Source organism: Glandiceps talaboti, chromosome 21 (assembly GCF_964340395.1).
Source record: "Glandiceps talaboti chromosome 21, keGlaTala1.1, whole genome shotgun sequence".
NCBI lineage: Eukaryota > Metazoa > Hemichordata > Enteropneusta > Spengelidae > Glandiceps > Glandiceps talaboti.
The window spans coordinates 5,005,440-5,020,575 of NC_135569.1; the positions used below are offsets into that span (position 1 = coordinate 5,005,440).

The window sequence follows — 15,136 nt, forward strand, 5'->3', positions numbered from 1 at the left end:
CGAGCCGCCGCCCACTTTAGCCTGTGTAGTGATTATAAGGAAGGCTTGGTATATCCTAGGCAGATCCGACAATGCAAATCAAACAAACACACTAATTAATTTGCTAGATTTATTTGCACTTCATAAAGTTCTAAAAAACACAGAACTACATTATTCAAACTAAGTAAAATGGTCTTCAGATATGTCCGGAATGTCAGCTTGATGTCATTTTTCAGGTGGATTTTGCATTGCACACGGTACGAAATATATTACCTCGTACGCAGTATATAATTAAAGAACAAACTTTGTTGCATGCAGACTAAATATTAGTCTGTAAATATAATTTAAAATATCTTATTTTATCTTAATTATAAAAGATAATGTACATATAGCTCAATATCTAATTTTGATGCAATGTAACTTCACCGTGGAAACTATTACGTCTGAAGAAGGATGTGACGTCACAGTGCGGGAGTGCCCTCGATGCGCGATGTGTCATCATTTTGTCCATATGATTAACTCATGGAACTCTAACCCCTACTTCCATGATTAACTGCATAAACACGGGCGACGGATCGTATTATCTATCTATTAACATTTGGCCAGGGTTCTTTCCCGGGGGTTCTTTTCCAAACGTCGTCAGGGCGCTGCATGGAGCACACCTGAGAACTTCGAGCAGTTCGATTTTTAAATGGTGAATTTGAATAGATTTCAATGCTTTGGCCTTGCCATGTTTTTTTTCTTTTTTCATGTTTTTTTGTGTGTTATTTCTTTATCATGACGCCATAAACCCGTTGAAATATCGTGAACTGTAAAACTGTTAACAGTCACTTACGATATTGTCTAATGATTACAATTATTATGGCTATTGAGACAAGTTTGTATAAAGTTTAGCTAAGGGAGAAACCATTTGATTGGGGGGGGGGACGATTAGGACCCAACATTTTTTTTCATACATACATACATACATACATACATACATACATACATACATACACACACACACACACACACACACACATACATACATACATACATACATACATACATACATACACACACACACATACATACATACATACATACATACATACATACATACATACATACATACATACATACATACATACATACATACATACAAAACTTTTTATTGTTGAAATTGAATTTCCTTATATCAGGACATATATGGTGGATGTACCTTATTTCAAAAGTAAGAGGTAACAATGAATGTGCAGCTAAGTAGTTATTACATGTAACATTTGAAAAAGTGGGCGGTAAAAGTTGAATAGAAGTTTGACGGGGTACGCCTTGCAATGGTGGGAGAGGGTCCTGGAGATTTTTGAAATTCAAGGACTAAAAGAAAACTTTCTGGTGCTATTTAACATGTCGAGGTATTAATAATATAAGGTATTGTTTGAATCAAAATGCAAGGGAGCAGTGCTAGTGTGGGGGTTAGTCTGGATACCAACTGCTGTGGTTTCTAACCCTAGCGACCCCTTGACATTTGTGAAATTCAATGACTAAATAATGCTTTCTGATGTTATCTTAACACGCCGAGGTGGTGACAATACTAGTTAAAATTGGAAACAAAATACATGTACATGTACAAGGGGAAATTGTGGGGTGGGTAGGAGGGAGTTTCTTGTACGCGGACAACAGGCCGGTAGCCACTTGAAAATATACACGCCCCCAGGCGACAAGTGAATCCAATAATCTAGTCGTTTGTTTTTATTCAAAAATGGCTGATATCTTCAATGTATAAATTAGTGTTTTTGAGTACACCCAAAAAGTGCCACTGACATCAAAACCGTACAATATTTTATTCTATGTAAGCAGGCAGGCAGGTAGGTAGGTGTGCGTGCGTCTGTCTGTCTGTCTGTCTGTCTGTCTGTCTGTCTGTCTGTCTGTCTGTCTGTCTGTCTGTCTATGCATACATACATACATACATACATACATACATACATACATACATACATACATACATACATACATACATACATACATACATACATACATACATACATACGTACATACGTACGTACGTACATACACATATACACACATACACACATACATACATATACATATATACATACATACATACATACATACATACATACATACATACATACATACATACATACATACATACATACATACATACACACACACATACACACACACACATACATAAATACATACATACATACATACATACATACATACATACATACATACATACATACATACATACATACATACATACATACATACATACATACATACATACATACATACATACATACATACATACATACATACATACATAACGAACAAAAGGTCTACAAAGGCAGACAGGAAAGCAATCTGTCTTTTCTTGACAGCGTACAACAGACAAATATAAGTGTCTAAAGGTATACAAAGTCGTTCATCTAGCTGCTACCTGTTTGTCATTAACATTTTTCGCAGTGAAACCATGGTTACCTAGTTCACTCACACGTACACTATCCCGTATAAGAACAAAGAAATCACAGTCAAACTTCTATGCCTTTTTTATGACTCTGAGGGCTGGTCGTGCACCATTGTTGTCGACGACAATTACGACTCCCTACACCGTCAATATTGTTGCTGCTACTGTTCATTTTATGGCATGCTGTGGTGTCCCTCCTTTTAGTTATTGTCAAATAATGTTAAAAGATAGGTATTGTTTATTTTCATCGTTGTGTAGTATTGCCAACTCTTTCAAATTCAGTCTCACATAAAAGAGGTTTCTATCATGACCGCCAATACGTCACCAGACTGGCACGAAGAAAAAAAGGAACCCGATTCATTTAGCACACTACCATACCATCATTTCAAAGGGGTAATTTAAAGACCAGTCGACAGAAAGCATTGCTCATAATAAGATAAAACCTTTGTCACGGTAAACATCGCCATCTCACGGTATCAAAACATGGAACTGCGCATTTATGCAAATTAGGTTGGAGAGACAGCCTGTGCGAGCTGTAAAGCTGACATTTGTATCACCCGACACAGGTAAGAAAGATGCAGTTTTTAACACCTTATTTTATATTGACAGTTTTTATATTTGGATCTCAGAGATCACTATCAAGCATTTGATCTTTCGGTGGTATTCCTACTTTGATTGGGTTGTCAAGGATTGACTCAGAGATGTCTGCGATTTATGATGTCGCCAACGAAATACGGTGTAGTTAGATATAGATGTAGTGGAGACGCATTGAAATGAACATCTATTTCGAAATTAACATCATTATGAACGATACTATGCTGTTATATTTATATCGCTATATATGTAGTTATATATAATTGGTTTAATTAATGAGGCCAAAAAGAGAGAGCGAGGTCTTATTCAGTAGAATTGTAAATGAAAGCTCAGCATATGATACACAGATTAGATCCAACACGAGACTTGATTTGTCGTTTTGACGAATACTAGGGGTACGACTGTTTGTTTTCCACGGGAGGTAAGGACACAGTACTAGACTGATTGAAGTTGAGTCACGCCCAGTACATCACCATTATCTTCGGGTTATAACAATAGCAAGGCTTCCATACATATTTTATGTGACTACGTACCGACCACAAAGCGGTTAACAGAAATGAAACATTCCATCAAACGTTTTACCTCACCTGTGCCTATTAAGCGGATTAAAATGACTACCCAAAACACCACGAGTCTTTGAGTTCTTTAACTTATCAAGTTACTTCTTGTCATACCTATTCAGTTATGTTGACTATGGTTTAAACAAAGTTCAAACCTTAACCCGGCACGTCTATCAGTTATGTATAACAGATAACAGCAAAGGTGCGTAAGCAATAAGACTCAGCGGTGCTTGAAATGACACAGTTAGGGTAGTTAGCCAGAACTCTCCGTTACCGTATCTATCACGAAAGCATCTAAATTATATAGACAACGTTTTAAACGACTTTGTATTAATCTTTCTGTTTTTAATATTACATTCCGGGTAAACTACCACGTCACGGAGTACCAACCAGCTGAAAAGGATTTTAATAGAAAGACTGGTATAAAACGCCAATCCAAAGATCGAAAGGTCAAATTTTTTAAGCGGCTCTGTCGTTTTCCATGTTAACCCAACTTTTGTCGAATTTGTTCTCTATTCAGTAAATACCAGGAAAGTGACAAACAATATTCACATCAACACTTCAAAACATGTATAAGGACTATTTTACTACCAGTTTTGTGAAAAAAATGTTGATGAATACATTTGCCAAAGTGAAAACTTTTTAAAGAGGAACAAACTGGGGGCGTATTTTTGCTGCGTGTATAAAAGTTACTTGCAGTGTTCTACTTACTGAAGCATATATTTAACCATCACTTGCAATTGACTGAATTCAAAACAGTTATGAAGATATAACAGATACATTATCCGATGACGTAATTTACTATACGCATTAAATATGTCGAGGCTATCCCTACTATTCAACTGTTCTAACAAGAAGATAATTGTAATGTTATAGAAAATATGCGTCGATAGTAACATTATACTAGAATAGTTTAATCAAGTTTTTTTGTAAATATTTTCATGATCACGTGAGTAAAAGACTCATAAACTCGGCGTGTGCCACTTTAATCTCAATTTGAATCTAAACGACAGAAAAGCAGGTATTTCTATCACCTCGAAAAATAAACTTGATATTTGTCAAAAAAGTTTCAGGACAAAAATCTTTGGCTGGAATAATTTGTTGGAAAAAAAGGGATGTATATTTGATATATTCATGAAAATAACAGCGCAGTTTTCCAGTATACGCGTATACGTGCAAAATAAGGAACGTGTTGTCCCACACATAGATCTAGTCATTAAAGAAAGGCATCGGTTTTCAAAGCACGGATGACCTTTCTTCTATATGGCATCGTACCGTAACACCATTTCTTAAGTCTTCGTTGTGCTTAAGAAGGGAACTTTGGCAATGTTATTATCTAACACATAAAAGAAGGGGGGTATAAAGACGCACTTAGTGGCGCATACAAGTTGCTTCAAATAAATTTAAAAGACTTTTCCCCCTCTAAAACGTTCTTCGTCAGGTAGCTCAGAGTTCACTTAGGGTTAAATCCTACTAAAGTGGATTGGTACACCAACTAAATGCATACTAGACACTCGACTAATATAAAATACATGTTTTGATTTTAGTGGTACAAACGCAGAAATCCAAACAGACAAACAAACAAACAAACAAACAAACAAACAAACAAACAAACAAAGGAGAAGAAGTAAACAAAAGAGAGCGGAAACCCTCAAAACACATTCTGTGTTCATGTGACGGCGTCGGTGGCTAGACATGACACAGTGCCCTGGCACTTGGTGCGGCTGCGACGTAATTAGGGTGTGAACGGAATAAGACCAGCTAAGTGGGCCTATAAGAAAAACATGTTGACCCGATGAACGCCAGTAATTGTGGAACCACTTTCCTAGATTTGAGTGTAGCGCATTTGACAACAGAGATACTCTGAACAACCGGCGCGTATCTCTTACATTATCTAAGACGTTCTACTTTTCATTACCAGATAGGAACTTCAATAACCATGGCAACCGTAGGATACTATAACTTGTCATTTGGTGGCACTGCATCGGTTGGTACTTACCATACTGGTGTGGCGATGAGCTTGCACCGTCATGGACAGAAAATACTTCGTAACACGCTTAACTATGCAGGAGCCTCGGCAGGTGCGATATCAGCTGCGTTACTGTTAACGGCTCCAGACAAAATACAGGTACGTAAAAGAACTTCAAAACAGAACAATTACTGTGATTATAGCTGTCATGACCATAGGCACACGTTATATTTCTTAGGTTGTTGTTTTCTTAAGGGAAATGTCACACAGACTTAGCTACCACAAATGTACCATATTCTATACCATCTAATATGCTTTAGATACAGGCAGGGGAATATATTCAAGTCACGGCGTTTAATTTTAAGCCTGTAGACAAGAAAAACAATCTAAGAAATGTTACGTGCCCCTGTGGTTATGACTACCCTACAACGCAAATGTTGATGTTACAAGCTTTACATCCTATGTCAACATGTAAGGGTGAAATAAAATTTGAACTCTTCAGAAAAGGATTAATGATCAGTATACTCAAACACCTTTATATGCCATCCGTATTGGGAAAGATGGCAAATCCACCATTAACAGAAACACATATGTGACGTCACAAGTTTTGTAGTATTGAAAACTATCAACAAAACACATTTTATAATAAGCCTGTGGTACGTGTGGACAACCTTTGGTTCTTAATTTTTACGTGTTTATTATATTACTGTACCCGGGGGAGAAGTGCTGAGAAGATCTGCGATTCGATGTAAACGACGCGTAAGCTTATACGCTAGAATGAATACATCAGTACATTTTCATTGGATGAATACTTGGTTTCCATGGAAACCAAACAGCTTCTACATTGTATAACCATTCTCACATTCAAGTAATCGAAATTAACACTGTTTTGCACTCTGATTTTAGTCTGAATTTCATCGATAAAGTTTGTGTTCTGAAAAATCTCGACAGACACTGATCAATGAATCTTTAATGAGTTGATCACTAAAAAACGGCCTAGAAACTCTATAGCACGCACACTCTACCTTCAAATCACCCCTATAGTATAATAAGACGGTGTCTTTTGTCATATTGTTCAGAGTTGACCTTTGACCTCTTGGTCAAACATATAGAAATATGCTGCCAACAACATCATTAGGCGTGACAATTGGAGCGTTCAACCAAGTACGGATACTGAGTCTGTGATAGCGGAAATTGTTATACAATATCAGAGTAATAATATGGCAAAGATTACCCATTAGGAGTGTTATTTACAATAATTCCATATTTGTTCATCGCGTTGCACGTATGTTATTCCATGCCGGATTTAGCTGTGTATCATGAGGGGGCGAGATCAACAGTCACGGTTCAATGTAGGATAGAAAACACTTTTACTTTGGGGGTGGGGAGTTTTGAGCCATTTTAGTTCTCATCCTACAAAAAACGATTTTAATTGGTGAATCGGTTTTGAACCCCTAAATACAAATATTTCTATAAAAAAAAGAAGTCAAATTGAGAAATGGAAGGATTTTCGGATACAGTAACTATTTTTCCTTACTACATACTGGCATTGCATTCATAGCACTACATAAGCTTACTACTTAATGATTTAAAATTGATTGTGCTGTCTGAATTGGGGGGGGGGGGGGGTCAATTTTGGCCAACTTAATTAGAAGGCGGGTGGCCCGGGCGGGTGGGCCTAACCACTTGTCTGTGGCGGGCCTAACTAAAAGAATTTAGTTTTTTTTTATCGTCCATTGAACTATTGATCTCGTTCCCTGCATTGTATATTATTATTTCCTTTATCCGTGTGGTGAGTTGTTGCACGATTTGTCTATTTACGACGCCGATGAAATCCTGTTGTACAGTGTAGCGTGGTTACGACTACGTTCATAGCACACCAGTCTGATAAATCATACTGTTATTTACTAAATCACTTACTTCGGTGTCTCGTTTGTTACCATGACTTCATATAACTCGCAATGTTAATTATGAGTTGACAATTTGGGTTTCTTTACGCATGCGTAGTCTCCATATTTGGTATTTGCACACAGACAAAATCAAGAAAATAAATGAATAGACTGCAAATAAAGAAACGTGATAAATGGAAACGAAATGAAAACTGATAAATTCGAGTTGTGATTTGTTGCATAAAAATAGTAACGTCGCATCCATAGGGATACGTACGTAATGAAGTTGTTAGGAAAATATCTCACGAATCTAGACTGTAAAGATACGTCGTGTTGTTGTGTTAGCTGAGAGTGTGACACTAATGTCTGTGTCTTGCAGACTAACACGAATCCTGCCACTACAAATATCAAATATAAAGTATACACTCTATGCTATAAAAATGTAAAGGCAGGGGAAATATACTCAAGTCAAAATGTTATTGTATTCTGTCTGTAAACAGGGGAAAACAGTAATATAATACTACGCGCCCCTATGGTCACATCCCGTATGCGGTTATCAACTCACAGATTTACAAGAAAACGAAAGTTTATGAAGTCTTCGAGTTCGATATACATCGCAGATTTACTAGGAGATAATTCGTCATTTAAACTATATTTTCACACGTGTGTCCACTTTATCAACTTGAATAACATATACAATTTCATTGTTCGTTTCTAGGATAAATTACCAACTTAATATAGCCGTGTGGTTGATAAATTGCTGTGAATGTCAAAGGTCAACAAGTCGTTACTGGGTGCCTACTTAGAAGTTTGTGTAAACTGCATTGTTTCTACGAACAACACGTTTTAGTGAGGGTTGATTTACGTGGTATCACTTGACATAGTTTTAGTCACACCAGTTGTCTGATTAACAGTCAGGCTTTCACAATCTAAAATTAATACGAAATTTCAATCTTGTGTGATTCATTTTAAAAATATTATTTTTTTTACATAAATAGACTCAGGATGGAGCCAGGCAAATTCCATTTACGACATTTAGAGAATATTCTCACTCTGTGGTGTTTACGTACTAGTATATCTGTTTTGTATGTATGTATGTATGTATGTATGTATGTATGTATGTATGTATGTATGTATGTATGTATGTATGTATGTATGTATGTATGTATGTATGTATGTATGTATATCTGTTTTGTATGTATGTATGTATGTATGTATGTATGTATGTATGTATGTATGTATGTATGTATGTATGTATGTATGTATGTATGTATGTATGTATGTATGTATGTAGAGGATGAGCGTATACGTGCCCTATAGATATGTTGGCAATCACGTGTGGTTAATTTCGATGCGAGTTTCAACGACGAGTTCTTTTCTTTTCTTCTTTTAATAATGCATCGTAAAGCCTACCAACTCCGTTTGGATTCGGCTTCATATTCATTCATTCTTTCTTTCTTTTTGATATTTCAGCCGATGTTAGTGGGCACTCGCAAGATCCTCGATGATATAGTGAAAAACAAAGGAATCAATCCGACCTATGACCTTACCAGCAAATTAAAGAGACTTCTTACTGTACAAATACCTAAAGATGCACACACCAACATTACCGACCATAACAGACTGCACATCAAGGTTATCACATTTGAAAAAGTGAAAGATCCCAGCCCTGCCTTTAACGTGAATGATCCTCTCGCCTGGAAGATGTTAGGAAAGAAAGCATGGGATGCATTCGTTGATATTCATGAATTTAAAGAAGAAGTTATTACAGACTTCGGTTCTAAAGATGAATTGGTCGAGGTACGAACTTCATTCATTCTTTGTCACATTGGTTTATCGAAGTATCCATCCAGAGAGTCAGACAGTCGGTCAGTCAGTCAGTCAGTCAGTCAGTCAGTCAGTCAGTCAGACAAAGAGTCAGTCAGTCAATCAGTCAGTTTGCTATTTATCATTCACCGGGCAAACAATAAAAGAACGAAGTTTACCCCATCTATTGACAAATTTCTTGAAAATATTACAAGTTTTGTGGTTGTCGACTTTGAAACCAGATTACGTCATATGTTTGATTGAAGCGTTATTTCAAACGTTAAGGTTATGATTGTGTATTAGCTTATATATTAGGACGAATTCAATGTGAGGTCAAAGGTCAATAGGTCATACTAGTTGTATCGAGATATTACGTATATAGTTGGAATTTGAAATCGAAAGTGAGAATACCGAAACAAGTATGAATATGATGGTAAGGACAAATACAAACTTTCAGTACGAATACATGACGATTTACAGTGAACATTTTATGATACAGCAAGTTGCCTCCAAGCATGATACCGTAGACTGCCTACTGATGACGACTTCGGAATGTTTTTTTTTTATTATCTCTTTCAAGGTGTTGAGTGGAAGTGTTCATATTCCAGTATGGGGTGGAATTAAACACCCAGTATACCGTGGAAAGGTGAGATGATATAATTTGTATTGAGATTGTGATTACTGAGATTGTAATAAATGTGACGTCATCAACAGAGGTTTTCCCATGAACCCATGCAGGAAATCCAAAATGGGCGAACACGCGTCAAGTTCAGTAGGGCTTCTTTCAAGATTTCAAAGTTAAATATATTAGTAGTGTTTTCATTATTGTAAATATATGTTGTTGTTGTTGTTGTTGTTGTTGTTGTTGTTGTTGTTTCTCTCTCTCTCTTTAGAAGTTCTGATTTTGGTAAGTAGTGAAAAACTGCAGTCACCACGATATGATATGCAATTGACACTCTTGGCTCGGCTCGATTAGTTTTCTCAAAACTATTTTCTTGTCTCTCACCACAACTTTAAATCGTTTTCTTTTTTAATGTTAATGTTTATTTGTTTGTTTACCTCTTTTGTTGAAAATAAATTTCAATTCAATTCAATTCAATTCAATTCAATTCAAGAAGATTGAATCTGTGCTATTTTATCACCCCAAATCATATTTAAGTTGATAGCAGTAATCAATACAAGTGTGATATACTAAAGGCATTTCAATTTCTCCACCGTCTATGATGACAAGATCACATATGGACACGTTAGCGTGGTCGGAAAGTTAAATTCTTGATTTGCAAAAGAATGTTATGACATTAAAGTGACATTATGAAATGAAACGTTATTTTACAACTGTGACAGAATATAAAAACTTCTATCAAAAGTATATTTAAAATCTGGTTATAAAAACTGTATATAAAAACTCAGAGTCAGATTTGTACGTGTAGGGACCTGTCTTCCTAAGTGTATGTATATTTAGAAATATTTTATGGTTAATTTCACTTTCCAACGATTGGCTTGTTCAGTTCTCCGATAATCAATGCGCATGCGTGGAATGGCAGCATCTATGCTCACCTATGTCTCTAAACCTCTATCAACATGTCTGTAAACCATAAGCTTATCCCAAGCTGACTCAGTTGATGGAAATTTGAGAACAGATTTCTTGACCGACATTTTTTCTCTTCCTGTTATCGGTATTTAAGAAATTGTAATGACAAATCCACACAATTATCATTCGACTTTAGGTCAAAGTTTTCACTATATATCATGTCGATGTTTCTTCGTCACCAGAAATTGATGGATGCGGGACTGAAGCTACATCTTCCCGGTCGAAGTGATTTTATATACGCTGAAAACATTCACGTTGACTGCCGTCGTTTCCACGTTGGAGAAACCATCACTATATCCTCACTGTACAGCGATGACGTCACAGTTTGTCCTCCCAAGCTACAATGTGATGATATCAAAGTTGGCGTTACCGGGCAACCGATTAACCTAACGAAGTGGAATTATTTGTATGCCCAGGATGCGTACCATCCCCCGTCATGGGAAAACTGCAAGGAATGTTACGTCAGGGGATACGAGGACACGAAGGTCTATCTCACACATGCAGATATGTTTTCAAAAGCATAGAAGAAAAAATATCCCCCTTCTTTGTGATGAACTTCAATTTTTTGTGTAATTTAAATTTCATAAGCGTGTCTTGATATTCGTGTGAGGGCGCTGTCACACAAACATTTTAGCCTATGTACAGAGAATCTGGCGTTTGAGATCGAACACTGCTCAGACCACCAAATGTTTGCATGGTCTGGGGTCACTGTAAATGTAACCTGTACACATTAGATGCATAAACCACACAATACGCACTATATTCTTACGTATAGTGTACTTTTTCAATAGATTTCTGTAGAAAGTTCAATGCGCTTTGACCTAACCTCCGGCACAATCATCACCCATCAAACATTTTTTTCGTGCGAATCAAAATAATTGTTTTCTTGGAACTTTTTGTCATAATTCAACTTAATTTTATACAGGGACAAGAGAATTTATCTTTATTTATGAGTCGTGACGAACTTTGGAATAAAGCATTCAGAACTTGATTTTCAAATATTTTAAGATTATCATCGAAATGTACCAAAAATTGAAGTCGCCATAATTCTGTAACAATTGGCACATGTGTGTTTTTGTTCAGAAAACATAACACAGACGTACATACAAGGAAGAACGATTTAAACATATTATTATGATAGAAAAAAAAGGATTAAAAAAAATATGCCCATTCCTCGGGACGAGAAGTTGTTTATACTTTAAAGTTTATATACTTCTATTGTAAGGTGTCTGTTGATAAACTATTAGTATTAGGCATCAATCTTTTGCAAGCGTACAGTGTCAAAGGTCATGGAGTTGACGCCTCGTAGGGTCAAAGGTCACCCCAGATATGATAATTACTCACAGATATGATAATTACTGGGCGCATCTTGGTTATTTGATAAGTCTAATGTGGAAGAAATCTGGTGTTAATCTATACATGCAGTGTAATTTAAGTCTTAACTGAAGTTACAGATATAAATAACATGTTAAAATATTAACTGACTGTGTGGAGAAGTACAATTTATATTAAGATCAAAGGGTGACATTCCAACTAAATTTATACTGGATATTTCCGGATCTACTGATAACATGCACAGATAGTTTTTTTTTTTATTTCTGTATATATGTTTCACACCAGGTTGATATTTTCCAAAACAAAAGATAAAATTGTACAAAACTAATGTGTTGTAAATTTGATATTACCAAACGTTTTATTGTGGTAGTGTTCAGATGAGAGGGAGAGATAGATTGAGAGACTGAGTGACGAGACAGGGAGTGCAAGAGATAGACAGATAGACAACCAAAATATGGTAACTGTAGAGAGAGAGAGAGAGAGAGAGAGAGAGAGAGAGAGAGAGAGAGAGAGAGAGAGAGAGAGAGAGAGAGAGAGAGAGAGAGAGAGAGAGAGAGAGAGACAGACAGACAGAGAGACAGAGAGACAGAGAGAGACAGAGAGAGAGAGAGACAGAGAGCGAGAGCAAGAACGAGAGCGAGAGAGAGAGAGAGAGTGAGAGAGAGAGAGTGAGAGAGAGAGAGAGAGAGAGAGAGAGAGAGAGAGAGAGAGAGAGAGAGAGAGAGAGAGAGAGAGAGAGAGAGAGAGAGAGAGAGAGAGAGAGAGAGAGAGAGAGAGAGAGAGAATGCCCAAGCCCCGTATCACAATGTATCAAGTTGTGATTTCATTCCCAGACATCTCCAATTTCGAAGTTAACATTTTTTCTAATCAATACGTCGAGTTCAAATGATAAATCTCATAGCATAGAATTCAACGTGTCGACTCGTGTTTCGTATTTAAAACTATTTTGGTATGACGGCAAAGAATGCCAGGGAGATATCCAGATGTAAAAAGGTGAACAAAGTTTACAAGTCTGCACAAATCAAAATCTACAGAGATTAAAATTCCTTACAGGCTGTAAATCATGATGATACCGTTTCTCCCTATGTTCCTAAAAATTAACCAGTACTAAGTGTGAAAGATCAAAGATCGAAGTCCATGACCTTGACTTCAGACAAAAAATGACCGGGTTTCTAACTACGAACTACATGAACTATGATCGCCTACAACTGTCGTCTGCAAATATACAAGTTTTCAGTCCATGTAAATCATATCCGTCACTTGAAGGACTTCTCCTCTTAGGGCATGTTGTGTATGCTCAGCCCCCGTCCCACATATTTCAGACATGTGTCATTTATCAAGTAGTGCCGCATAGTGCAATTTTCACCAGTTTCTGTAAATTACATTTCGAAATATCATGAACTATGCTTGTCGAAAGAAACTCGAACTTTGGATTTCCCCGCGCGATAGAGAAGATGACACATAATACCAAAATAACAACAATAAAAAAAATCTTCCCTAAATAAACCGATATAAATTAATCAATTACGTCATTATTTTACTCTTGACCAATTACGTCATCAAATTTTCTAATGATCTGTCGAGTTCAACTTGCCGCCAACATGCATGTCGTCTGCAAATGTGCACCCTCTAATGATTAGAACGGCGTAGAAAGCGGTCATTCAAAGTAAAAATAAATCAGAGAAACGAGGGGGGGGGATTATGAAAAAGTTCTTTTTTTCGTGGGAAACAGATTTGCACTATTTCAATTCTTACCGTTGAATGACGACATAAGGGCCAAACTACATTCTTCAAATAGAGAAAAATCTCTTTAGCACAGTTAACTGGTGAGACAGCGTTTGTGGAAACGCGACAATGAAATAAGAGCAGATCCGTGGGTCTCCATTAGAGCAACGTATTGTTTTCATCTGAACCACACACTGTCTTCTGTCCGCTGAATATTTTTGGCGCCAAATATTTGTTGTCATTTTTTTTCTATTGTAACATATATGAAATTAATTTTAGACTCAAACCATAGAAATATATCTGAGTGAATATCTATCACCAAAAGTTTGGTTTAATGATAACCAAAGTAAAAAATATAGAAGTTGAAGTGGGGGTTTGATATTTGTTCCAATATGTCTGACAGCAAGGGTCTTAGCCGAACGCAGGTCTGTCTGTCAGCACCAGTAGGTCAGTGGGACGACATATTTCACATGATATGTGGTTCATAAATTCAGCGGTAATTCGTAGTCATTTTCTCGGTAGTGTTGATAGATGGAAAATTAGCATGAGGTAAAATAAACAATCGGTGTCAGAGAAATATTTCTTTTCTTTCTCATATTTCCTATAAGCTGACAGTATCTGTAACACCATGGGGTCAAGTACCTCTAACGGGAAATATTAGAGAAATGCTAATTTACATGCGTCTGTCTGTCTGTCTATTCGTGTATCCACCCACCCACTACCTGTTTGCATATCCATCCATCCATCCATCCATCCGTGCATGTGTGCATGCATGCGTACACACACACACACACACACACACACACATGCACGCACATACACACACATACATACATACATACATACATACATACATACATACATACATACACACATACATACATACATACACACACATACATACATACATACATACATACACACACACATACATACATACATACATACATACATACATACATACATACATGCAAAATCTGACGTGGTGAAAGTGGCTAATATGTACCTCTATTTCGATCGCTATAGTGTTAAAAGGTTTTCGATGTTTTTTTTTTGTTCGACGTGATCGCCGCCTTGGCTATCACCCGGAACAAAACAAACGACACATAGCGATGGGAGTGGATGTAAATAAAGACATCTAGCCACTTTCATCACATCAGATTTTAATCAGATTGACCTTTCTCTAAATTGAAGCATTTGCTTTATGGTGATGTA

The 15,136-nt window shown here is 36.6% G+C and overlaps 1 protein-coding gene across 1 annotated transcript; it reads left to right on the forward strand.

Annotated features, from left to right (window-relative positions):
• The first annotated feature begins 2,963 nt into the window (after positions 1 to 2,963).
• On the forward strand, positions 2,964 to 12,515 carry LOC144451381 (patatin-like phospholipase domain-containing protein 4). Its single transcript, XM_078142206.1, has 5 exons — positions 2,964 to 3,018; positions 5,528 to 5,734; positions 8,938 to 9,264; positions 9,851 to 9,916; positions 11,044 to 12,515. The coding sequence occupies exons 2-5, from the start codon at positions 5,546 to 5,548 to the stop codon at positions 11,383 to 11,385; spliced, it is 924 nt and encodes a 307-aa protein (XP_077998332.1). The 5' UTR covers positions 2,964 to 3,018; positions 5,528 to 5,545; the 3' UTR covers positions 11,386 to 12,515.
• Positions 12,516 to 15,136: the final 2,621 nt, after the last annotated feature.

Bases quoted from the DNA above. Each gene is read 5' to 3' on its own strand.
- LOC144451381 (XM_078142206.1), top strand. From the start codon at position 5,546: ATGGCAACCGTAGGATACTATAACTTGTCATTTGGTGGCACTGCATCG. The intron at 5,735-8,937 runs GTACGTAAAAGA...TTGATATTTCAG, and splicing joins CGGCTCCAGACAAAATACAG to CCGATGTTAGTGGGCACTCG. The intron at 9,265-9,850 runs GTACGAACTTCA...ATCTCTTTCAAG, and splicing joins CTAAAGATGAATTGGTCGAG to GTGTTGAGTGGAAGTGTTCA.